The sequence below is a fragment of the Urocitellus parryii genome, chromosome 13 (genome assembly GCF_045843805.1).
Source record: "Urocitellus parryii isolate mUroPar1 chromosome 13, mUroPar1.hap1, whole genome shotgun sequence".
Classification (NCBI taxonomy): Eukaryota; Metazoa; Chordata; class Mammalia; order Rodentia; family Sciuridae; genus Urocitellus; species Urocitellus parryii.
This window is the reverse complement of record NC_135543.1, coordinates 59,561,337-59,586,415: the sequence shown is the minus strand read 5'-3', so window position 1 is coordinate 59,586,415 and position 25,079 is coordinate 59,561,337. Positions and strand designations below refer to the sequence as shown.

At 41.1% G+C, this 25,079-nt stretch overlaps 1 protein-coding gene across 2 annotated transcripts in view; it reads right to left on the bottom strand.

Moving 5' to 3' along the window:
* Positions 1–362: 362 nt before the first annotated feature.
* Afg3l2 (AFG3 like matrix AAA peptidase subunit 2) overlaps positions 363–25,079 on the bottom strand; it is a 43,268-nt gene continuing 18,551 nt past the window's right edge. The window contains exons 7-18 of one of the 2 annotated variants that reach the window (XM_077792276.1): positions 23,414–23,538; positions 20,487–20,760; positions 18,434–18,571; positions 15,517–15,670; positions 13,746–13,853; positions 13,177–13,302; positions 11,023–11,133; positions 9,549–9,664; positions 6,737–6,937; positions 6,158–6,223; positions 4,725–4,919; positions 363–1,127 (exon numbers count right to left, since the gene is read on the bottom strand). In XM_077792276.1, coding sequence (XP_077648402.1) covers positions 879–1,127; positions 4,725–4,919; positions 6,158–6,223; positions 6,737–6,937; positions 9,549–9,664; positions 11,023–11,133; positions 13,177–13,302; positions 13,746–13,853; positions 15,517–15,670; positions 18,434–18,571; positions 20,487–20,760; positions 23,414–23,538 — 1,863 coding nt within the window. In that variant the 3' untranslated portion in view covers positions 363–878. The remainder of the gene's footprint in view (positions 1,128–4,724; positions 4,920–6,157; positions 6,224–6,736; positions 6,938–9,548; positions 9,665–11,022; positions 11,134–13,176; positions 13,303–13,745; positions 13,854–15,516; positions 15,671–18,433; positions 18,572–20,486; positions 20,761–23,413; positions 23,539–25,079) is intronic. The other variant, XM_026415492.2, reaches the window with a different exon arrangement.

Sequence of the window (25,079 nt, the reverse complement as noted above, 5' to 3'; positions counted from 1 at the left end):
GACCACTCCTGAGGCATCCTGGGGGGTCCATATCCACTGTCACCTTTTTGAAAACGAGGCGTGGTTAGGGACAGATGACCAGCCACACCAACTTCTAGACTGAGATGTGTGACCCCCACCTGTTCATGATGACCCCGACCAACAGGGCTTATCATTCATCCTCTCAAAGACCAACTTTGGGAACCAACACGTATCATCCCGGGACACAAATCCAGAAGACACTGACCTCTGTGGGAACTGACGAGGACAGTGAGACATATTGTGAAGAATCACCCTCTAAAACATAAGTACATTTGACTTCTTGTCATGTTTTCTAAAAGTAACCAAAACAAACAGTGATCTTTGTGCATTCAGGAAAAAAATACAGTGTTTACATTTTATTTTTGGTGTAATGAAGCCATATTTATATAATACATTCACATTTTTAAATATGTTACAGTTCTCTATAGAAAAAACATTCTGTTAAAAAGCAACAAGTGATCTCGATCAAGTTTTCAAAATATTAAGTCAAATCAAAATCTTATCAGTACTCCAATTTAATTTCACAAGTCCATCTGCAGAAAGAAACTCAAGAGAAACAGGAATGAAGAATGGGTGACGAAAAGAGAAGAATCTCCTCTTCCCTCGTTGTGGAGATCCCACAGATGCCTCCTGCCTGGCTTGCTGTTGGTGTACCAGGGACTGGCCTGGAGGCAGAGAGGCCATGGCACAGTGATCTCCCCGACCTTCTAAGGAGAGGCTGGGGTGCCCCTCCACCCACACTTCCAGTTGGGTCGGCTGCTGGCTCAGCAGCTGGCTGTATCCACTGAGCAGTGCTGTAACTCTTCTGAAAGCCAGGGCTGGAACAATGTGCAAATCGAAACCCACAGGCCCATACACTAACACTTAAACGGTCTCCACCCTTGCATCTGGGTGGCGACTTTCTCGCCGGAGGGCTCCTCTTTCTCCTTTTCCCGCTCCTTGTTCCAGTCCTTCAGGCCCTCAGGAAGAGAAGTGTCTTCATCCAAGCTGCCAGTGCCTTCCACAAATTCTTCATATGTAGACTTTTCTGCAAATGGTCTAGGGCCCAGAAGTTCAACCATATCATTTTTATCTAATACTTCTTTTTCTAACAATAGAAGAGCAACCTGAAATACGAACAACTTCCATTAAGTACAGTTATTTAGCAAGCACTATTCAAAACTAACGTTTTTATTTATAGCTGACCTTACCCCAAGAAAGGATCTAAGATAAATGGGAAATATGTCTTATAAATAAGGTCACATGACATTAGAGTAAGATGTATAGAATACGTGAAATAACAGTTCCCTCCTGAGTGAGAGGGCACACATGAGCACATCTGCAGGATGAATGACTACATGCTTCTGATAAAGAATAAGGGCTCTCTTGGTTAATTTTTGTTTCACTGGGGATTGAACCCACGGGTGTTCTGCCACTGAGCTGCATCTCCAGCCCTTTTTATTTTTTTTTAATATTTATTTTTTTAGTTTTAGCTGGACACAGTATCTTTATTTTATCTTTATGTGGTGTTGAGGATCAAACTCAGTGTCTTGCGTATGCCACGCGAGTGCGCTACCACTTGAGCCACATCCCCAGCCCAGCCCTTTTCATTTTTTTTTAAAGAGAGAGAGAGAAATTTTTTTTTAATATATGTATATTTTTAGTTTTCGGCAGACACAACATCTTTGTTTGTATGTGGTGCTGAGGATCGAACCCGGGCCGCACGCATGCCAGGCGAGCGCACTACCGCTTGGGCCACATCCCCAGCCCCCCCTTTTCATTTTTGAGATAGGATCTGGCTAAGTTGTCCAAGTTGGGTTCAAACTTGCAATCTCCAAGTAGCTGAGATTACACTAGGTTTGCTTTTCAAAGCAAATAATAATATATTTTTTTATGTGCTGTCTTGGAGGCCATTAGCTTGGGGTTGTTTCTCACCTATAACTCACAAGCGAACTGAAATTTCCTTAACAGCATTCTCTGTAGCTGATTTTGAATGGCGCTTCAACTAATCACAGCCAAGCAGCCTGTTAGTTATATAACTCGGGACTTCCTATTACACCATACCCAAAAAAGGTAAAGGCTTAGCAGGAGCCAATCAAGCAGCTTCTCTACTCTGCTTCAGGGTTTGGCTCCAAAGCTCTCTAAATATCTTCTGCAAAATCTTCTGATTTTGAGCACTGCTGGATTTATGATTTTTTTTCTTTTTTTGGCTCAAACTTTTTTTGGTCCAAGTTTTCCTTTTAATGTGCTTCTACACACAAAGAAATATAATATTCTCAAAGGATATGTAGAAAGTAACAGTGGTTTTGTGGAGGGATCAGATTAGAAGAAAGCAGAGAAATGGAGTGAGCTATGAAAAAACAATCAAGAGGGCTGGGAACGTAGCTCAGTGGTATGTGCTTGCCCAGCATGCATGGGGCCCAGGGTTCCATCCCCAACATGGCAAAAAACATAACGAAAGACCCTACAAAACAAACAAAACCCAATGAAGACAACCAAGTCAGGCACAGTCATGCACACCTGCAATCTCAGCAACTCCTCTAAGGCTGAGGCGGCAGAATGGCAAGTTTGAGGCCAGCCTCAGTAACTTGGCAAGACCCTGTCTCAAATAAGAAATAAAAAGGGCTGGGGATGTGGTTCAGAGGCAGAGCACCCTTGGGCTCCATACCTAGTACCAAAACAAATAAATAAATATATAAAAAAGAAAGAAAGCAGTGCCTGGTGCACAAGATGCTGGGCAAATGCTGCCTGACTACCCTCCTCCCCGCTGACATGGGGGCAGACATTGCCTTGCCCAACTCCTGAGGCTCAGGTTTAGAGGCACTGGCTGCAGAAGCAAGGCCCAGCCCTTTGCTCTCAGTAGACTTCTCTTGCTGGCTCAACATCTTCTTAATATATTTAATTTTCTCTGAGTAGCCAGAAAATATTTCAGAACTCTGTGGAGCACTTCAAGATCCTGGGTTCTATTAGTTTTCCTTTTTATAAATCCCAGCAAACATGGAAGGGTAAGATAACTGGGTTAAATTTCTGGGACCTCTTTGAGCATCTACTGTGGGTGAGCGGAATCCTCTCTCTCTAGTCCTGTGGACGTGAGTGTGTAACCCCATAGAGCCAGTGACCTACTGTGAGCCTCTCCTTCCGCTTCTATAGCTCACCTCCTTGTTCAACAACTTCTGTCCCTCAGTGTGGACCTCCCATCCACCTCCACTTGTACCTGCACAGCGTGCTGCTCTGGTCCTGGGTGGGAGACTGAACCCTGCTCCCACCTCTCCTCCTGCCCTTCCCCGGGCTGCTGCTAGGTGGTGCCTTGGAGCCTCTGAGGGCTTCTTCTCTTCCATTCTCTGTAGATAACAGGCCTGCCTGTACCTTTGATTTCTGCCACCATCCCCAGTGCCATCTGAAGAGCATCAGGCCCCCTTGCAGCTAGCTGCCTGAGCAGCTTGCTCTCGCCTTTCCACCTTATCGAGTTGGCAGTTTTAATCATTCCTGCTGAAAATTCTTTAGGGACTTCTAGAAAACATGGGGGCTGGGTTTGGTTAGTTTTAAGGGCACTTGTATTTCTAAAGCTGTTTTCTCCATTTTCTGCTGCCTCTGGAGGGCCTTGTGCTGTGACTGCACTGCACAGGCCCAAGCCTGCCCTCCCTGGGGCCTGTTCCTCCTGCCTTCTCCTCCACTGTGACCCGATTATCCTTCAAGACACAACTCAGGCCCTGGCTTCTGCAGAGCTTCCTGGGCCACTCTGCCCATGCTGACCTCCTTTCTCAGGCCCTGCTGCTTCCTGTCTCAAGGACACTGCTCATCCTCCAAGTACACTGCACATCTGTGACAGATGGTATGATTTTTGGAATCACCTTACAAGGGATAGTCTTGTAACTGGCTTCTCTGAAGACCCCTTTATTGAATAGCATATCTTATGTTTTTACTGGCTGGGAGCAGTGGTCCACACCTGTAATCCCAGCAGCTCAGGAGGCTGAGGCAGGAGGATCATGAGTTCAAAGCCTCAGCAATGGTGAGGCACTAAGTAATTCAGTGAGACCTTCTCTCTAAATAAAATACAATAGGGCTGGGGATGTGGCTCAGTGGTTGAATGACCCTGAATTCAATCCCTGGTACCAAAACAAAACAAAAACAACAACAAAAAACTCCCCCCAAAACAATGTTTTTGTTTGCATCAAATAGGCTTTTTCATTTGTGTTTTTCTTATGAGTGTGTGGTGTGGTATGTACAAAGAACAAAAAATTCTAGTTTTGGTTGTATGGATTCTGAATATTTAAGGGTTACTGAATGCAAGAAACCCACTGAGTTCAGAAAGGGCCCTCCCTTCAGTGGGTGCCATCAGATGAGGTACAATGCTGAAAATCAAAGCATGTTCATCTGTGGAGGCCATGACCAAGACAATATAATTTTCATGTTCCATTCCCACCTGCCTAGTTGGTCTAATTTTTTCATTTCTCACTACCTATTTACTCAAGAGGTGAAAAACAAAGATAAATTCCAATTAGGCAGGTGTGCTTCTTAGGAATACTGGTGAAGTGTCTGCCCAAGAGAGCTGGGATGGTGCAAGCCTCTGGTCCCACCATGCACCTCCTAGAGATGGCAGACCCTGAGCATCAGCATGAATGAGCCCCAGGGGGAGCCAGAGGGAGGGGCTTCTCAGGACTGGACACCAGCTGGACCTTTCACTGCAGGATAGTGTGGAGACTGCCTATAAGACTGGTGCCTACCTTCTCCACCTCGGCTTTCTTCTCTGTGAGGAGGGCGACGGTTCTTTTATAGGCATCATTAATCAGCACCCGCACTTCATCATCTATGAGCCTGGCGGTGGCTTCACTGTAGGGCTTCTCTAATACCATGTCGCCCTGACGTGGGAGGTCAAAGGAGATCTGCCCCACCTTTTCATTCATGCCAAACTGAACAATCTGAAAAACAACACATGACCAGTGGTGGTTACAAATCATTACTCTGTAGCCTGGCAAAACCCATGCAGTGGCTTCAAGTTGGCAAAATGGACAGGATGTTTCAAGCAGATGGTGGCAGGAAGGGTTTTGTGCTTTAAACTCACCAGAAGCACACAACTAGAAACACACAGACCACACCCACAACACAACGAGGGGACAAACAAGTGGGGCCAGATCCTAAGAGCTCTGAGGCCTCTGTGTTATCACCATGTCTATGAGGGAAGTTGAGAAGCCAGAAGGAAGCCAGGTGTGGTGGTGCACACCTGTCACCCCAGCAGCTAAGGAAGCTGAGGCAGGGGGATGGCAAGTTCAAACCAGTCTCAGTAATTTAGCGAGGCTCTAAACAATTTAGGAAGATCTTGTCTCAAAATAAAAAAATAAAAGGACTGGGGATATAGCTCAATGGTCCAGTGCCACTGGGTTTAATCCCTGGTACCCCAAAAAACAGAAGAGAAAGAGAAGCCAGGAGGACCCGAGGAGCTGCACCCCATGTTGCTAACAGGTTCACCAGGGGAAGAGCCATGTGCCAACCTGAGAATAGGTGACAGTGGAGGGGCGCTGGCATTTTCCCGTGCCACACGCAAGTGTACACAGAACAAGGCTATGGGGGCAGTGTAAGGAGGCTCAGTGTGAGCTGTAGGAGTCCACCAAACTAGTCAGCACCACATGAAGCAGCTTCTGGAAGTAAGATCCAAAATGACTAGAAGAGAAAAGGCCCTAATCGAAGTGGGAGCCAGAATAGAGCTCAGCAAGCAGGAAAGCATGGTTGTATCATGGCACACAAACAAGGGAGGGACTCAAAGCCACAGCCTGACCTCCTCCCGCTTAGGTCAGGAAGACAGATTTCATGTAAAAACGGGCAAAAAAAAATCCTGAATAAAGTTACCCTGAGAAAAGAAAGAATAAGACATAGAAAGCATCTCACAGAAAATATGAGTGGGATGAAATAACCAGTCCATGACACAGAAGAACCTGTGACCTCCATTCTAAAAACAGCTGCAAGAAGTCAGAAAAATGATAGAAAACACAAAAGAACTTCATGTTAGAAAACCTCAAAGTGCCAGAATGCACTAGAAGAGAAAAAAATTATCATCATTATTTTTGTAGCACTGGGGACTGAGCCCAGGAGTGCTGTACCTCTGAAACACATCCCCAGCCTTTTTATTTTGATAGGGTCTCACTAAATTTCCCAGGCTGACCTCAGCTTGCAATCCTCTTGTCTCTGCCTCCTGAGTAGCTGGGATTATAGGCGTGTAGCACTGCATCTTCAAGAAAAATTTAAAAATGACTAATATAAAAAAAAAATAGAGAAAGTGACAGACACACAACAAAGAAAAGTCACCTCACAAATAAGAGGAGTTCTCAAAGGAAGTCATCCATATCAAATTCAAAGGCAACCAACTCTACTGTTTGAAGATGTGGGCTCCAGTGGTAAATATTTTCAAAGAAAACAGGAACTGATCCTGACGAGTCAGGGGAGGTGACTGCTAGAGTCAGTGATGAGGGATGGGCATGCAGAGACGGCAAATCCAGGAGGCGCCCTCCTGCGGGACCACAGGTTTCAAGTTAACCTTACTCTGGACCTGTGCTTTATGGGCAGTACCCTAGGACATAAGCCTTAACACTGTGGGATGAGAAAATGGGCCATTTCTGGAACAGACTTGCTGTAAAAGCTAGGCCACCAAAACTTGACCGTGCTGTTTCAGAGCCATTCGTGACCCATCAGTCTCTCCAGCAAAATGGAAGTGCAGCACAGCATCCCTGCTTCACGTACTCACTTGGGCGTAAGCACTCTGAGTGACTTTCCTCAGGTCATCCTGGGCACCAGTTGTTATTCTTCCAAAGAAGATCTCTTCAGAGACACGACCGCCTAAAGTCATGCACATCCTGTCTAAGAGCTGCTCCTTGGTGTATAGGTATTGCTCCTTGGGCAGGTACTGAGCATAGCCCAATCCTTTGCCACGGGGGATGATGGAAACCTGGTGAGAACAAATCACAAAATGCTCCTTGGTAGAGAAACCCACTACCAAGTGTCAATCCAAGCAAAGTGTGTGTCTAGTCAGACAAACTCACCAATGAAAAGCTGAAAAGCAAGTGCAACGTTGGATGATTCAGCCATGGCGAGAAAGATCGGTACCTGAACCTGGGAAAGTTCTAGAAAACTTTTCCTAACTTTCTGTGAAACTCAAATGAACCACTCAGTCTTTTTTTTTTTTGCCTCCTTTAGGTCGAGGCTGGCCTTACACATTTATTTTATTTATTTATATGTGGTGCTGAGGATTGAACCCAGGGCCTCACACTTGCTAGGCAAGTGCTCTACTGCTGAGCTCACAACCCCAGCCCAAACCACTCAAGTCGAGATGAAAGGTGCCTGGTGGGCTTGGTGACTCTTCTTGGAGACTGCGACTGCTGATCACTGCCATGGCCCTCAGAGATGGCCCTCACTCAGAGGGGATGGCCAGGCCAAGACACTCAGCAGCCTTTGTTTTCTTTCCTACTCTTCTTTTTGCGGTTGAATAATTTTTTTAATTTAAAAAACCAGTTTGGTTGAGGGATGCTTTCTATACAGAAAACTGCACCTACTTTTAAGTATAAAGTTGTGAGTTTTGCTAAACATAACTTTCAACCCCAATGAAATCACAAAACATTATCCTACCCAATTCCCTTGCACTCTTCCCCAGTTGATCCTCCATACCCAGCCCCAGGCAACTGCACGTGATTCGGTCTGGTTTCTTTCCTGTGTCTGATACTCATTCATACTGCTGTGTGTGGACAGTTCACCTGTTTTCAATGCTGTGCAACATCCATGTGTAAACAGATCACATATCCACTGCACTCTTGGAGCACATCAGTGTTATTTTTAATTTGCTGATACAAATAAAGCTATAATAGTCTTCATTTGGACATGTTTTAATTTCTCTTGTTTACCTTTATGAGAAAATACCAAAATGTATGGCCACCTGTGCTTCATTCCTGTGGGCAATGCAAGAGGGCTCCACTGCTCTACACCTTACTGCCACTAGGGGACTCCTTTTCCAAATTGCACCCATTCCTGTGGTATTGCTCTGCGGTTTAATCTGCAGTTTTCTGATGAGTAAGATGCTTTTTATGTGCTTAATGCCCATTCATGAAATGCTTTCAGTGAACCATATATTCAAATCTTTTACCCACTGTTTTACAGGGTTGCTGGTTTTCTTATTGAGTTTTAAGATTATTTACATATTCCAGATATAAGTTCTCTGCCACATAGGTATGTATATACATAAATATATATACATGTATAGATATATAATATAATATAAAATACAAGTATTCATTCAATTTTCTTGATGGTGTCTTTTGAAGACAGTTTTAAATTTTAGTGAGATTCCACTTATCAACTTTTTCTTTTGTAGTTCACTCTTTTTGTGCCACAAAGATTTTTACTGTTTTCTTCTATAAGTTTTAGTTTTTTTTTTTTTTGGTGAAGTGGGGACAGGGGTAACTGCAGGGGCCAAACTGAAGGCACTCTACTACCACTGAGCAGCATCCCCAGCCTATTTTAGTTTTTGAGACACGATCTTGCTAAGTTGCTGAGACGGGTCTTTAACTTGGGATCCTCCTGCCTCAACCTCCCAAGTAATTGGGATTATAGGCATATGCCACATGTCTGGTTTAGTTTTAGCTTTTGTGATCTATTTCAAACTCACTTTTGCTATGATATAAGGATCAATATTCAAGTTTCTCAGATGAACACTGAGTTACCAGAAACATCTGTTGATAAGAAAACCTTTCCTCCCTTGAATTTTCTTTTGAAAATCCATTAACCAAATATGTGTGGGTCTCTCTATGTTCTATCCACTATCTCTGCACTGGTCCTCTCCCCAGAAAGCAAGTCTTCATTACTGCAGCTGTGTATAGGCTTGAAATCAGGTAGTAAACCACTTCAACTTAACTGCTTTAGCTATTACAGTGCTATCAGTATTTCCAAACAATTTTAGATTTAGCTTCACAATTTCCCAAAAATATTCTACTATAATTATGATGTGATGACACTAAAACCACAGAGCAACGTGAGGAGAGCTGACATAACATCCCATAAACACTGTTTTTATTTGGGTTGGGTTTATTACTTCAGTGTATAGGTCATACAAATATTTTCTTAACTTTATCCTTGTATATTTCGTGTTTTGGGATGATCTTGAAAAATGCAGTTAAATTTTTATTTACTATTTTTTAATTGAATGTTTCTATTTTCATTTGTTTTCACTTTTTAATATTTTGAGATAGGATCTAGCTAAGTTGCTGATGCTGGCATCAAACTTGCAATCCTCCTGCCTCAGCTGCCCAAGTCACTGAGATTATAGGTATGTGCCACCAGGCCCAGCTCTGTTCTACTTTTGGACATTTTCCAGTCCCTTTAAATAGTTTTCTGTTCAACTTTTATAGCTTATCTACAGCAGGGTTTGTGTAACCAACCACCTCATTCAGCCATTACTAGTTTTTGCCAAATTCTTTTAAAGTGACACATCCTTTGTGTTAGTGAAACTCCCTCTAAGTCACTGCTCGTATGCTGAGCTGGCCAGCACTGTCCAGCACACACTGCTTCACCTTTAAGAGAGGGTCTGCATGCTCCAGATACCAGCCAGCAACCGCATGACCTGCTTCATGGTACGCCACTGTCTTCTTCTCCTCGGGCTGCAGAACTTGGGTTTTTTTCTCCAGGCCTAACAAAATAATATCAAAAAAATCCTAAACAACTAATTTAGGGACAATGACATTAAAACACAGTTATAAAATGCTATGCACTCCTTTTTAAAGTAAAATGTACTTTGAAGACTTCCCACAACAATTCAAAAATTCTTAATCAAGAATTAAGGATCAAGTTTGAAGTATCCAACTATAGCAAAAATGCATTCACTATCCAGGCCCCCTTTATCCTAACTCTCCCACTCTTTTAGGCCACATATCCTGTTTGGGGAAATAAACAGAAATGTAAAATAAAATTCAGTAGTTAGGTTAAAATAAAATAAAACTGATAGAAAAGAAAGAATTCTGGAAAGATTATCATGCTTACTCTTGAGTATTCAGGATCATTAAGTCATGGGTAAATAATGATGCTTGCCACAAGAGACCAATTTGAGTCTCTTCCTAATGGAAGGGAGATGATATAAAAAAAAAAAAGTGCTGAGCTAGTTATACAGCTAGAAATACCTACTCAGAGCTGGCTAGACCAATGCACCCGTTATACTACCCAGAAACCCATGGGATTAAAGAGTTAGCCAACAAAGTAGAACAGAGCAGAGAAGGTAACCCCAGGGACAGAGTCCAGAAGAGCCCATGTTGGAGCCCAGGTGAACTATGGAGTATAGGAAGGACCTGCAGTCTAAGCATGATTCTTCTTGGGCCTGAAGAGAGGGAGTGCTGAACCTCCCTTTGTACTCCTGTGGTGTAAAACCTTATGTTACATAGTTTTATTAATGCAAACCACTGCACTGTGGCAGAAGTAGTTCTGCTGTGCTCAAAATAATTCATCTGAGACAGTTTCTCAACTGATAACATATTAAGGAGATTGAAAGATTAAAAAAAAAAAAGTTCACAATGACACAACCCAAGACAAATGTATTCTACAGAGCTGTCAGGGTGAATTCACAAGCCCTCTGTTTTCCATAACTGCTTTTCTTCTTCTTCTTTTTGCAGGGCTGCAGGTTGAACCCTGGGCCTTGTGCATGCTGAGCAAGTGCTCTATCACTGAGCCATACCAAGCCCTGATAAATACTTCTTGCTCATCTGAATAAATAAAGTCTTTTCCCCATAGTGTATCGCAGGGTTTTTTGTTTTCTCCGTATGTTGTCTTATTATAAAATGATCGCTTATGGCTTTGGCTTATGGTGGCAGCACGGTGAACAGGCAAGAGCCACCTCAGGGCAAGGGAAACAGGGTTTGGGCACAAAGAATGCACAGAGTAGACCTCACATAGGCACTGGAGACACTTTCTTTGCTTCTAGTTTTGCCAAAACAGAACCTGCTGGCCTCATATTTGTTGTACCAGCCTTCTGGCCCGAGACGTCTTCAGTTGCCTTACCACCAATCACTCGCTCAATTGCTTGTTCAAAGTGTTTCTCATTTATGGAATCAGAGAGGTGTCTTGCAGCGATCAAAGCAGCCTCATTACAGACATTGGCAACATCAGCTCCTACAAAATGAGCATGGAGAACAGCTGACCCACCAACATTAACCGAGTTAACCTCTCAGTCAGCAGTGGACTGGCTAAGGGTTTTAGTTGAAAATATAGCTCAGTTTTATTCATAACTCCAAGCTATTCTAGTACTTAGTACTGGCCTGATACAATCTAGGCTCTCCAAAATGATATATACACATTAGTAGTGAATAAATAATTACAGACAACTATTATACTATAGGCCATAAAGCTACATAACAATAAACTATAAACTAAGACAGTATTTAGTTTCACCATTTCTGCTGGGAAGATGACTTATGTGCCTATTAGGTAGCATGTTTACATAAAATGATAAAGATAAGCATCAAAACATTCACTCAAACAACTAAATGTAAACATTTTGGAAAGCATGCCAAGTTTTTTTTTTTTTTTTCTTTTTTTTTTTTTGGTTACAGGGACTGAACCACATCCCCACCCTTTTTCATTTTGATACAGGGTCTCATTAGGTTGCTTAGGGCCTCGCTAAGTTGCTGAAGCTGGCTAAGTTGCAATTCTTCTGCCTCAGCCTCCCAAGTCCCTGGGATTATAAGCATATGCCAACATGCCCATGCCAAATGCTTGAGATTATTAAGTGCCTTTAAATCAATTTTTCAAAAAAAAAATATATATATTAACATGAATGAGCTACAGCACAATATATGTGCTCAATAAATATTAAGACATTACAAATTTAATTCCAAAGACAAGGAATAAGTAATTAGGATTCCTAGGATATTCAAGATGACTATCTTCTGACCATACAGTTATATTCTCATAATTCTCATACGTTACTTTTCATTTCATTTTGAGTTTGGAAGGAGGGAGAAAGAGAATGAGGAAAAAAAGAATCTTACACTAAAGATTTCTTAGAATAAGCACATGAAAAGATACTCAATATCATTAGTCACCTGGCAAATGCAAATCAAAACCTAAATGAGATACCACTGTACACATACTAGGATGATTATAATCAAATGTGGTTAAGTACTGATGAGGAAGTGGAGAAACCAGCTGATGAGAATATAACATAGTGCAGCTACTTTGGAAAATAGTCCAGTAGTTCCTCAAAAAGTTAAGCAGACTTCCCAATCCTAAGTACATAACCAAGAGAAATGAAAATATAAACCCACACAAACATCTTTAGATAAATGATATAAGAGCTTAGAGATGGAAACCACTTAAAAATCCATCAACTGATGAATGAACAAGCAAGATGCGGACTATCCACACAATGAAATACTATTTGGTCATAAAAAGGAATGCAGTTCTGATATCTGCTATAAGCATGGATGAACTGTGAAAACAGTGTGCCAAGTAAACACAAACTAGGCAACATGTCATGTAACTCTAGTCACACAAAATGTCCAGAATAAGAAATCTACAGAGACTGAAGGAGGGGTGTGGCTAGTGGAGGTAATCCCTGGGGGTATGCCTTTAGGGATTATATTTTGTCCTTGTTGAGTAGAGCTCTCTCTCTGCTCCCTGGAGCCATGTCCCCAGCTGCTTTCCTCAGCCATGTTTATGCCATGATGTTCTGCTTTACCCTAGGCCCAGAGCAACTGAGCTGGCTGTCTGGACTGAGACCTCTGAAACTGTGAGCCCCCAGATAAACTCCTCAAATTGTTTTTGTCAAGTCTTCTGGTCACAGAAGCAACGAAGCTAATACACCACTGAATTATATAATTTAACTGATGAATATTATGGCATGTTAATTTTATCTCAGTAGAATTAAAAAAAAAAAGCACTTGGGAATAATTCCTTCAATATTTGTCCATAAAAAAAATCTGCCATCAGAGGGAAGTGGGTAAGGTACTAGACATGAACCAGTGACCTTTCCTGAAGCTACTGATGGGTGCTGATAGGCTCACTATACTATCTCCTCTAATTCTATGTCAAAATTTCCCATAATTAAAAGGTAAAAATTACTTACGAAGTCCTAAGATGAGAGCATCCAAGTGAACTGGTACATGTCAGTGACTTAAAAGCATTAGAAAGAGCACAGTGACTATTTCTACTCACCTGAAAACCCTGGAGTTAAAGAGGCCAGTTTTCTGGCCAGCTTTTCCTTCTCTAGGGTGCTATCCAGTTTCAGTGGTCGGAGATGAACTTTAAAAATAGAGGCTCTTCCTTTTATGTCTGGTGGACCTTTGAACATTATTTTTAAGGAAAAAAGTCACAGTGAGACAGTCACATCTAAACCCACAGATGGTGGCACCAACCCAGTGGACATCAGCTCACTGCCGCAGTCTGGCTGGGCACAAATCACGAGCCACTGAAGCAGGAACAAACTTTATTTTTGAAGTGCAAGAAAAAACCTCACACACGCTCCTGGGGAATTCTCCCGAATGCCAGCGGCTCCTCCAGGAACCCCCAGCAGGAAATATCTCTCCGGGAAATCCCTCCTCCTGCACTTCCCCAACCAATGAGAACTCTCGGGGAATCCCCGCAAATCCCCGTGAGAACTCCAAAATAGTGCGAGAACTCAAAAGTAGCGGCAGAGGCGGATATTAATGCCTCGCCTGTCAATCAATACTGTTGGCAAAATGCCAGGGGCCATACAGACTCGGCTGTGGCTCTCAGCATCTCACCAATGAAGATCTGCCTGTCAAAGCGCCCTGGCCGCATCAGCGCTGGATCCAGGATATCTGGTCGGTTGGTGCCCGCCAAAATGACTACGTTTGTTGTTGTGTTAAAACCTGAAAAGATGATAGTGAAAATGCAACTGATTAAACAGCATGGGTCAGAGAACAAGTGCATCTGTGGAGAAGGATGAGCACCCAAGGCCCCAGCTACATCCAACATGGTTGAGTCACAAACCCGAACTGGTCTTACTATTCATGTTGTTCTTAACAACAAGAATCATGTATCAAACTTAAGAGTTCTTTTAAAATAATAACATTTATTTTTAACTGACATACAGTTCTACATATTTATTTGGTATAGTAGTGTATTTTCTTTTGGTACTATGGATTGAACCCAGGGGCAACTTGCCACTGAGCCACATCTCCAGCCCATTTATTTTTTAAGACAGTCTTGCTAAGTTGCTGAGACTACTCTCGAACTTGCCATTTTCTGTCTCAGCCTCCTGAGTTGCTGGGATTACAGGTGTGTGCCATTTCAATACATGAATAAAATATGTGAAGATCAGCTCATGATAACTGGCACATCTATTACCACAAACACATTTTGTTGTTAGAAACATTCAAAATATTTTCTAAAGGCAAATTACCAAAGATTTTAATTTACTCAAGTAGAAACTTACGAAATATTGTCAACTTTTGTGATGCCCTGGGCCACAGGAATAAGTAACTGTATATTTGAAAGCAAATATGTCAGCTCAATCTCCCACCTCTTCTTCCCACTGAGATGCTCAGTTCTAGTAGGTTCAATATCTGGCCCACACATTAACTCTTAGGACACTAGCACTGAAAGAGTTATTGGGCTGATTTGATCTCATCATTCTAAACTTGAACTGACTGCTACAGAATAGAGCAGAACCTGTATCTACTTTCTTTCCTTTTTTTTTTCTCTTTTTCCTTATGGTGCTGGGGATCAAACCCATGCCTTGCACACAACAGGCAAGTGCTCTACCACTGAGCTTCATACCCTGTCCACTACCTTCTCATTCTGATGCTGTGTCTAGTTCCCATCCAAGCCAGCTGGATACCTGGCACTGTGCTTCCTCTTTCTGCACAAACAACCCAGCAGGAGGAATATGGCATGCCCAGGAAATTGGCTTTCCTAAATGAAAGACAAGCTAACATGGAAAAACTGCTCTCTTGGTCAAGGAGCACAGCGATGGTCCTCAACTTGTGATTTTTCAACTTTACAATGGTGTCAAAGCAACAGGGTTTGTTATTTCAGACTTTGGATCTGGCTCTTTCCTGGGCGAGTGCTGTGTAGTTTGATCTTCTCGTGCAACACTGGGAAGCAGCAGGAAGCCATAGCTCCCAGTCAGCCCAAGACATAAGAGGAAACAACTGCCACTCTACATTGTGCACTGTACTGCCGCACTGTGATGGTGGGCGGGTCAGGGTTATTCATCTTTTTTTTTTTTTTTTTTTTACTTGGTCACCAAAATTCACACTTGGTTATCCCTGAGTTTTCCTGATGTTCCAGGATCATAGGTGATTTTAATAATAAGATTATAATGTTCATAATTTATCTCTTATTCAATGCACAAGAGATAAATACACAGTCATAATAGTTTGTTATTATTTGTTTTGGTGTAAAAGAGCATTTAAAAAGAAGTTTGATTTTGATTTTTTTAACTTGGTTTTGTAATAATAATTTTCACATTAGAGATATATAAAATAATTAGAAAGTGCAGTTTAAAACACCAAAGGCTTGACCACTCACCATCCATCTCCACCAGCAGTTGGTTGAGTGTGTTCTCCTGCTCACTCTGTCCTCCAAAATTGCCTCGCCCTCTTTTCCTTCCCACTGCATCAATCTCATCAATAAAGAGAATGCAAGGGGCATTCTTTCGAGCAAGGGCAAATAAGTCTCGGACCTTGACAAAGGAGAAGCACAAAGCCACAGGACAAATGAATGTCATTCATCTTAAAAAAAAAAAAAAAAAAAAAATCAACTCAAGTCTCTCATTCCATGAAGACATCCTTTTTGTGTTTCACAGTGTACATTCATATTTAAGAGTTACAAGTAGCAAAGAAGGGCAAGTAATAATAATAAAGTAACCGATTTAAGGTGAGCAAATACTATTTCCATAACCCATATATAACTGAAATGTAATAAATACTTACAATATCTGCTATTTTTACAATATCAACAAAAAGCATTAGATATTTTGCCCTATTAAAAGACAACATAGTAGACCTGTAAACTTCATGTTCGGAAAGTTGAGGCTTCTTCAGGGCTCCTGCTTCATGCCTCCAGCAGTGACTGTCTAGGTCGTGCTCACATAGGAAGTAAAGGCAAGGATGTTCCAAGCCCACGGCTGTTCCAGGCACTAGCGCAGAGCAACCAACAGCGCTCCTGCCCCCAGCGCCACTATGACAGAGGAGCTGCTGTCTGCCCCTGTACCCAGACTGTCCCACTGAGCAGGACCCCTCAAGCCATGAACAGGAGAAGCCACCTCACTGCCTCACCACTAGTCCTTGGTGCTTGTAAGAGACAAGCCCCCTGGGCCTCATTTCCCTTTCTAAAGGCTTCCTCTCATCCTTTCTGCCTGAGTTTCTGGACTTTCATTCCAACAAGGCTCTGAAAACATCCCCTGAGAGAACTCAAACCCTCATTGCCTCCCTTGCTCCCAGCTCCATATTTGTGATCAACAGGCCCTCTGCCCTCAAGCTCTTCCCTTTACCTCCGTACCTTAACCAGAACCTGTAAAACTCTCAAGTACAGGGGTCTATGTCTTCCTTTCCTAGTCAGAGTTGGGGGTCTGTCTGCCTTATGCCCCACTACCACTGTCAAAATAATTCTGCTGAAAAAAACACTCTTGTTGTGACACTCACACCATGTGGCAGACATACCCGTTCCCCTTGCCAAGGTACTCCTGCAGGTCTGATGCTCTTCCAAGCACTCTCTGATGAGTGATTTCCACATCTACATGGTTCCTCTCAGGTCCCTGAGTACCTCTTCCAGCACCTTTTGGTCCACTCTGACAAAGCTAGCTTTGTCCAAATACACTCTGAACAATCAGCCTCAGCCTCTACTTTCTGGCCACTTCTGCTTCTCGGAATAGCCAGCCATGTACATCCTATGTGTCATATCCAACCAACACTTCACTCACTTCTCAGTTCTCCAGCCCACTGCCTCACATTTCCTCTCCTCATAGGTCCTCTCCTACCTTCAACTTCTCCTGATCCACATCAGATCGCATGGCCCTTCATTATAAACATTCCACACCCCCTTGTTCTCCTATCTTCCTAAGGCTTATCTGCCTTATAAACTTGTGTGAATCCATTAATGTAAGATCCATCATTATAAACTTATTAGAAGAAAAAATAGGTAAACATTCATGGCCTTCAGTTTGGCAGAACCACAAAGAAGAAAGAGATGAACAAAATCAAAATTAAAATCTTCTGTGCTTCACTATCAAAAAGAGTGAAAAGACAACCCATAGAATAGGGAAAATATTGGCAAGTCACATATCTTATTAGAAGGTAGTATCCAGGGTCAATAAGGACAAATTAAAATACAGGCAAAGAATCTAAATAGACATCTCTCTGAGGAATGTCTGAAAATGGCTCATACGCAGATGAGAAATGCCCAACACTGAGCCAGGCACCGTGACACATGCCTGTGATCCCAGTGACTTGCCAGGCTAAGGCAAGAGGATGGCAAGTTCCAGGTTGGCCTAGGCAACTTATCAAGACTCTGTCTCAAAATAAAACCAAAAGTGCTGGGGATATAGCTCAGTGGTAGAGCACTTGTCTAGCATGCATAAGGCCCTGGATTCATGCCCCATCCCCAAAAAGAAAATGTTCAACGTTTCTTGTCATCGATGAAATGCAAAACAAGATGCCACATCATCTTCACTAGGGTGGCTACAATCAGAATCAGGTAACAGCAAGTGATAGTGAGGATGTGAAGGAATCAAGAACCTTCACACACTGCTGATGGGAATGTGAAAGGCACAGGTACTTTGGAAAATTCTGCGGTTCCTCTCAAAGTAAAACACAGAGCTTTACATATTGCTGGGTATGGTGGTGAACACGTGTATCCTCCAGCTACTAAGGCTGAGGCAGAAAAAGAGTCTGAGCCCAAAACAAAAAAAGACCACATACTGTACAATTCCATTTATATAAAATATCTGTAACGGAAAACCTACAGACAGAAGTAGATGAGTGTTTGCTTAGGGCTGGGAGGGGTAAGAGGAGAGGGTAACAAAGGGCCTAGGGTTCTAGGACTGCTTTTCAAGGAGATGAGTGTTGTGTAATTAATTGTGGTGATATTGCATAAGTTTGAATGTACCCTAAGATATTTAGCTGTAGACTTGACTTTAAGGTAGTGAAGTTTACAGCATGTTAATTATGTCTTAATAAAGCTATTATAAAATAATAATAATCCACAAATTAAAGCCACTTCTTGAAGCACATAAGTGAGAATCATTTTAAGGCCCAAACTGTGTTCTGGTTGGTCTGGGAAGGTGAGCTGAAGTCACAGGCCTTGCTGCAAGCTTGTCCTTAGTACTCAAGGCAGTGACCAGTGGGAGGTTCCTTTGGAGACCCTGAGGGCAGGGGCATCTTTGCCAAGTCAACATGCAGGGAGAATAAACGGGGATAAGGAAGATGAGGAAAAGAACAAGACTTACTCTTGCTGGACCCACACCAACAAACATCTCTAAAAACTCAGATCCACTAACAGTGATGAAGGGGACGTTGGCTTCTCCAGCAGTGGCCTTAGCTAGCAGTGTCTTCCCCGTGCCTGGAGGACCAGTGAGAATGGCACCCTTCAGATTTAAAAAAGAGAAATTATTCAAGGTATAACTCTGTCTCTTAAGTCTTACTGATATATGTTAAAATCTTAAATACTTCCCTTTTAGATTTTTAGGCCTTCTAATAGTATATTTAAAAAGGTGATGTCAGCAAGGAATTTACTAATGAACCAACTGAGACTTATTTAAATAATTCAAGGAGACAAATGCAAACTATGTCTCCCAATTCACATAATTCTTTTATTGTTTACAAGTAAAACTGGCTTTTGAATCCCAACAATAACTAATTTCAACCACTGACTTCTACCTTACATGTATAAGTCAGAACATTTTTAGCAGAGATAAATGTGTATTTTAAACCAACTGTATGAATTCATTTTTATTTTATTTTCCATTAAGTGACTAGCTATAAATAGTGTCCTCTTGCGGTGGCACACACCCATAATTCCAGCAGCTCAGGGGGAATCACGAGTTCAAAGCCAGTCTCAACAATATGGTGAGGCGCTAAGCAACTCAATAAGACCCTCTATTAAAATACAAAATAGGGCTTGCCTCCCATGCACAAGACCCTGGGTTCAATCCTCAGCACCAAAACAAACAAACAAACATTTAAAAAGGGGCTGGGGCTGTAGCTTGGTGGTGGAGTGCTTGCCTAGCAATGTGTGAGGCACTGAGTTCGATCCTCAGCACCACATAAAAATAAAAAAATAAAGGTATTTATATAAATAAATGAAACAAAATAAGGACTGAGAATGTGGTAGAGTACCCCTGGATTCAATTCCCAGTACCAGAATGGGAAAAAAGAAAGACTCAGAAGTAGGATAAAAAATAAAAAAATAAAAATACCGATGATGAAGTTAACAAGAAAAAACTGTTTATTTAAACAATATAAAAACTATTAAGTTGTAGAGATGCCTAGATATGATACAAATGGGTGTTAGGTGACAGCAAAGCATAAAATCATGAGACATGATTTTTTTATCCATATAAATAGGAAATGAAAATCAAGGAAACAATTCACAGTACAAAGAATTCCTTTAAAGTAAACTTTACTAAAGGATTATAAACAGATTTTTTTAACCACTAATTTTTTTAGTTGTAGGTGGACACAATACCTTTTTTTATTATCATTATTTTTATGTGGTGCTAAGGATGGAACCCAGTGCCTCATGCATGTTAGGCAAGTGCTCTTCCTCTGAGCCAAAACCCCAGCCCAGATTTTTTTAAAAAAATATTTATTTTTTAGTTTTAGGTGGACACAATGTCTTTATTTTATTTTTATGTGGTGCTGAGAATTGAACCAAGTGCCTCACACATGCTAGGTGAGTGTGCTACCACTTGAGCCACATCCCCAGCCCTATAAACAGATTAGACGTTTTTTATAAATTCATTTACTGAGCAGCTAGTTGATATACTCAATAAATACAGAGTTTCTATTTTGTGCCTAGTCCTGGGTCAGGACCAGCCCTAAGGTATAGGAGCTATCCCTGGCACAGTGGCCACAGGTATCTGCTGGCAGCAGGGAAGGTTGACCATTAGTGTTGTCTCTCCTCATCATCCCCTGAGCCAGGACCTTTGGGGCAGATGGTCCACAGGTGTCTTTGGAAGGTGGGTATGTGGGGACAGCAGAGTGTGATAAGCTCTAGGGGACTATGTTGCTGAGGGTGTGGTGTCTAAATCAGATTGGAGGGAGAAATAGATTGGGAAAGGCTGTCAAGCGAAAAAACAAATTCTTTCAGGAACAAACAAAATCCATCCAACAACAGAGCACACTCACATACAAACATACATACATAGAAAAACAGAACAAAACACTCAAGTTAGAAACTAAGACAAGTAGCTACTTAAAATATTCAAACTTCATAAAATGACAACTTCAGAGACAAAGATCAAAAGGTTTCTGAGTTAATCTTTTGAAGGTTCACTTTACCTTTGGGATTTTTGCTCCTAGGTCTTGATACTGCTTCGGGTTTTTCAAGAAATTTACAAATTCCATGATCTCCAGCTTGGCTTCCTCACAACCAGCCACATCTTTGAATTTCACATCTATTTCGTCCTTTAAGACCTTGGCTGTGGTTTCCCCAACACTGAAGAGGCCACCCATGCCCCGGCCAGTTCGCCCAATGCCTGCAGGCCCTCTTCTTATGGTGTACAGGAGAAAAGCGATGATGAGCACTGTAGGCAACATGCTCAGCAGAAAAGAGCTAGAGGGAGGACAGGACATGGATGTTGCTAAGACTGTTCTGCAATGTACACACGTTTCCACAGCTGCTTCAGATGTGACTGCAACCATTTTTAATTTTTTTAAAATCTAAACATTCTAGTATTTTATCTGAGGCACATGGGGAATCTTGGTGTTATCACCACTGGTGGGGAATCACAAAAGATGATACCAGAGAGAAATCTGTTCTTAACATGTATACCGTCTATCAATATTTTATTAATATTTATCCCAATAACCACCATTTAAGCAAAGTACTATTATTTGCTATCATTATATCTGGGTTTCAAAGAAATTTCTTTTGAATTACTCAAGAATTTTAACATTGGGCTGGGGATGTGATAACGTGTTAGCCTGCCATGCGTGCGACCCGGGTTCGATCCTCAGCACCACATACAAACAAAGATGTTGTGTCCGCCGAAAACTAAGAAATAAATATTAAAAATTCTCTCTTTAAAAAAAATTATTAAAAAAAAAAAAAAAAGAATTTTAACATTATGCTGGTGTTAACCTGAGTGGAAATTCCAAGTTTTTTTTTTTTTGGGATACAGCAAGCTATTTTAAAGAAATGTTCTGCAAATGTCAGATCTATTTTAATTGAAAAACATCAGTTCCAAAAGTAATGCATACATGTTTACACTTCCCTCCTACCAAATGCTGCACAGACCATTCCTTGCAGGCTTAACAGACTCCGAGGGTTCCCTTCAACATGGTGCTTGCCTTCCAGAGAGATGCTTGAATGACTTAAAGCCTGGGGGATGCATTATGCTTTCTTTTTGTCTTAATAATATTTATTTCAAACTAACCGTGGGTACAGGTATTGTTTATATTGGTTAATACAATTTAGTTGAACTTACTCAGCAATTTAGATTAAAATTTTGCATGTGATTTAGGTCAAAACCAAAACAAAAACCAGGATTTGCTTTCTAATTTTTTTATATGTATTTTTTTAGTTGTAGGTGAACACATACCTTTATTTTATTTCTATATGGTGCTAAGGATCGAACCCAGTACCTTACACATGCCAGGTGACTGCTCTACCACTGAGCCACAGTCCCAGCCCCTTCCTTGCTTTCTAATTTTTTTTTTTTTTAAAGAGAGAGTGAGAGAGGAGAGAGAGAGAGAGAGAGAGAGAGAGAGAGAGAGAGAGAGAGAGAGAGAGAGAGAATTTTTTAATATTTATTTTTTAGTTCTCGGCGGACACAACATCTTTGTTGGTATGTGGTGCTGAGGATCGAACCCGGGCCACACGCATGCCAGGCGAGCGCGCTACCGCTGAGCCACATCTCCAGCCCTCTAATTTTTTTATTACAAACGTTTCAATGCTGCTAAAGCAAGCAGTGAAAACCATGAAAAATTTATCTTTGGTTTATTTCTGGAGAAAAAGAAAAAAAAAAGCTACACTGATAAGAAAAGTTTTAAGAATGATACAGTAGAAGTCTGTACAGATTCTGAGCATCCCTAATCTGAAAACTTTCAGAGCACCAACATGATGCTTAAAAACTTAAGGATTTTGAAGCATTTTAGAGTTCTGATTAGAGATGCTCAACTGATAAAACTATGCAAAATATTCAAAAAATCTGAAATTTGAAATACTTCTGGTCCCAATACATCAGATAAGGAATATTTAACCCATGTAACATTGCAGCAGCAGCCTATAAAGTCATTACACCTTATAGCCTCAGAGCTGGGGATAAATCCCCCATGAACCATCATCACCACAACTACCTAGCATCACATGATGCAGATAGACTACAAGTCTATGTACCCAAGACTCCAGAAATCCTTAAATCTGAGTGACACCACCAATGCAATTAACATACTAACCATCAGGTTATTTTTTGCTCTTACATATACAAAAAAATTTAAGACTTCTGGTTTGCTCTAGAACCAGTAATTCTATAGCTAGGGGTACCTTCTGCATTCAATACAAAAGAGGTAATTGCCAATGGTTCTCTTGGGTTCATGTGGATGAGCACTCTAAGGCAACGTAACTTCCAAACGAGCTCAAAGACTGGTTCTGCTGTTGGAACTGGAATCCAGGGCTTCATGCACGCTAAACAAGTGCTTACCCACTGAGCCTCACCCCCAGCCCAAAAACTGTTTGAATACATGGAGCAGCTATTAAGACTTGTAAGTGGGATTATTAAAGACAAATAACCCCCAAGGGAAGAAGTAGCTCTTAAGAGAGAGGAAGAATCACTTAAAAATCCTGGAAAACTCTATGAAATATAAATGTAAAAATGATTATTAAAATAGGTAGAAGTGGAGGCTGGGAATATGGCTCAGTTGGTAGAGTGCTTGCCTCGAATGCACAAGGCCCTGGGTTCAGCACCACAAATAAATAAATAAATAAATAAATCTTAAAAAAAAAAAAAGATAGAAATGCTACTCTTATATGAAAGACTCTTTATGCTGAAACTCTATGTCGACAATACATTGGATGTTAATAATCTGTGTAGGAAATGAATCATTCATGTACACAAACTAAGTTACTAGTGATTGTTTTAAACTCTGGCCAAACTGAGAAAGGGCAGTTTGAGAATCTAATGTGTAACTTTGCTACCTAGTGACATAGGACATGATGAACCATCACAGCAAACAGTTTTCAAAACAATTTAAAAAGTACTTCTTACCCATCACTTTCAGCAATGTAGATAACAGGCACCCGATTTTCCCCTTCTATGCCCAATTCCTGCTGTAAGGTTTCCAGATTCCGCTCAAAGGTGTCTACACTGCCAATATTAAACCACACATATTGCTATAAAAACAGAAAAACAAATACCCTAAGAATGAAGTGGAACAAATGATGTGATTCACTTGGAGAGTTGACTTTTTGAAGTTTTCAGAAACAGTAAAGATTTACAAATTTTAAAAATAGCAGTAATAGAGCCTGGTTTTAATGACTTGGTGATTAAATCACTCAGAACATTTGGTAGTCCTTAGCAAATAAGCATTTCTTTAGGAGTATTTTCCCGTGGCTCTAAAATTATAAATTCAAAGAACAGAATAAAAAGTCCTATTTGAAAAGATAACCCTATTTTTAGATACAAATTCATTCTTTTTCTCTTCTTTATTTCCTAGCATCTTGTTCCCAAACTGAAAACAAATGTGTATAACAATAATAGCTAAAAGCTCACTGAGCAATTACTGAGTGCGTGGTACTGTTCTAAGTCCTTTAAATATATCAACTCAATCTCAAGAACCATCCCAAGAAGAAGGAATAGAGTGACAGTCAAAATATGAATCATTAGAAAAAACACTAGCATGTACAATCGGAATAGAAGTGCCAAGCTGTCCAGCAGCACCCTTCAGTTCCCCAGAGTCGGGAAGTCTTGAGTGCCATAGGAAAGGACACCTAGGGGACTAGGGGGGGATGGCTACTTTACTAAACAGCACACAAGTACAACCACTCCTTGGTATCTACAGATACCAAAATCTGCAGATGATCAATCCCTTTTATAAAATGACATAGTATTTGCATATAATCTACATGCCTCCTCTTAAAGTAATTTAATTCACCTTTAGATTATTTAAAATACTAATACACAATGTAAATGCTACAAAGTTATTATACTCTGTTTAGGAAATGACAGGGAAAGACATCTGTACATGTTCATTGAAGATGCAAATTTTTTCCAAATATTTTTAATCTGTAGTTGACTGAATCTATGGATGCAGAACCCATGGACATAAGTCTAAATGTATTCTGTATAGTATTAGTATCTACTGGTTGAAAATGAGCTTCAATTCTTTTTTAAAAAATATTTTTAATTGAAGATGGACACAATACCTTTATTTTATTTATTTATTGATTTATGTGGTGCTGAGGATTGAACCCAGTGCCTCATATGTGCTAGACAAGCACTCTACAACTGAGCTAGCCCAAGCTCTAATTCTTGTAGATAAAAAACCATGAGCCAGGTGCAGTGTGATGCACATGCCTATAATACCAGCAACTTGGGAGGCTAGAGCAGAAGGATCACAAGCTCAAAGCCAGCCTCAGGAAAAGTGAGGCACAGTGAGACCCTGTCTCTAAATAAAATAAAAAATAGGGCTGGGATGTGGCTCAGTGGTCTAGTACCGATGAGTTTAATGTCCAGTAAAATTTAAAAAAAGAAAAAAAGAAGCCATGAGAATGACTTAACCTGCCCGTGGTTATGTACAGAATAAGAGGCAGAGGCTGGGATCTGACCCTAGGAGTCCGGCTCCAGAGGCAGTGTCCTAAGCATTGTCAAATTGCCTCTCTGCACAACCACAAGATACTAATACTTGTAAGGACTCATATTTATGGAGTTTGAC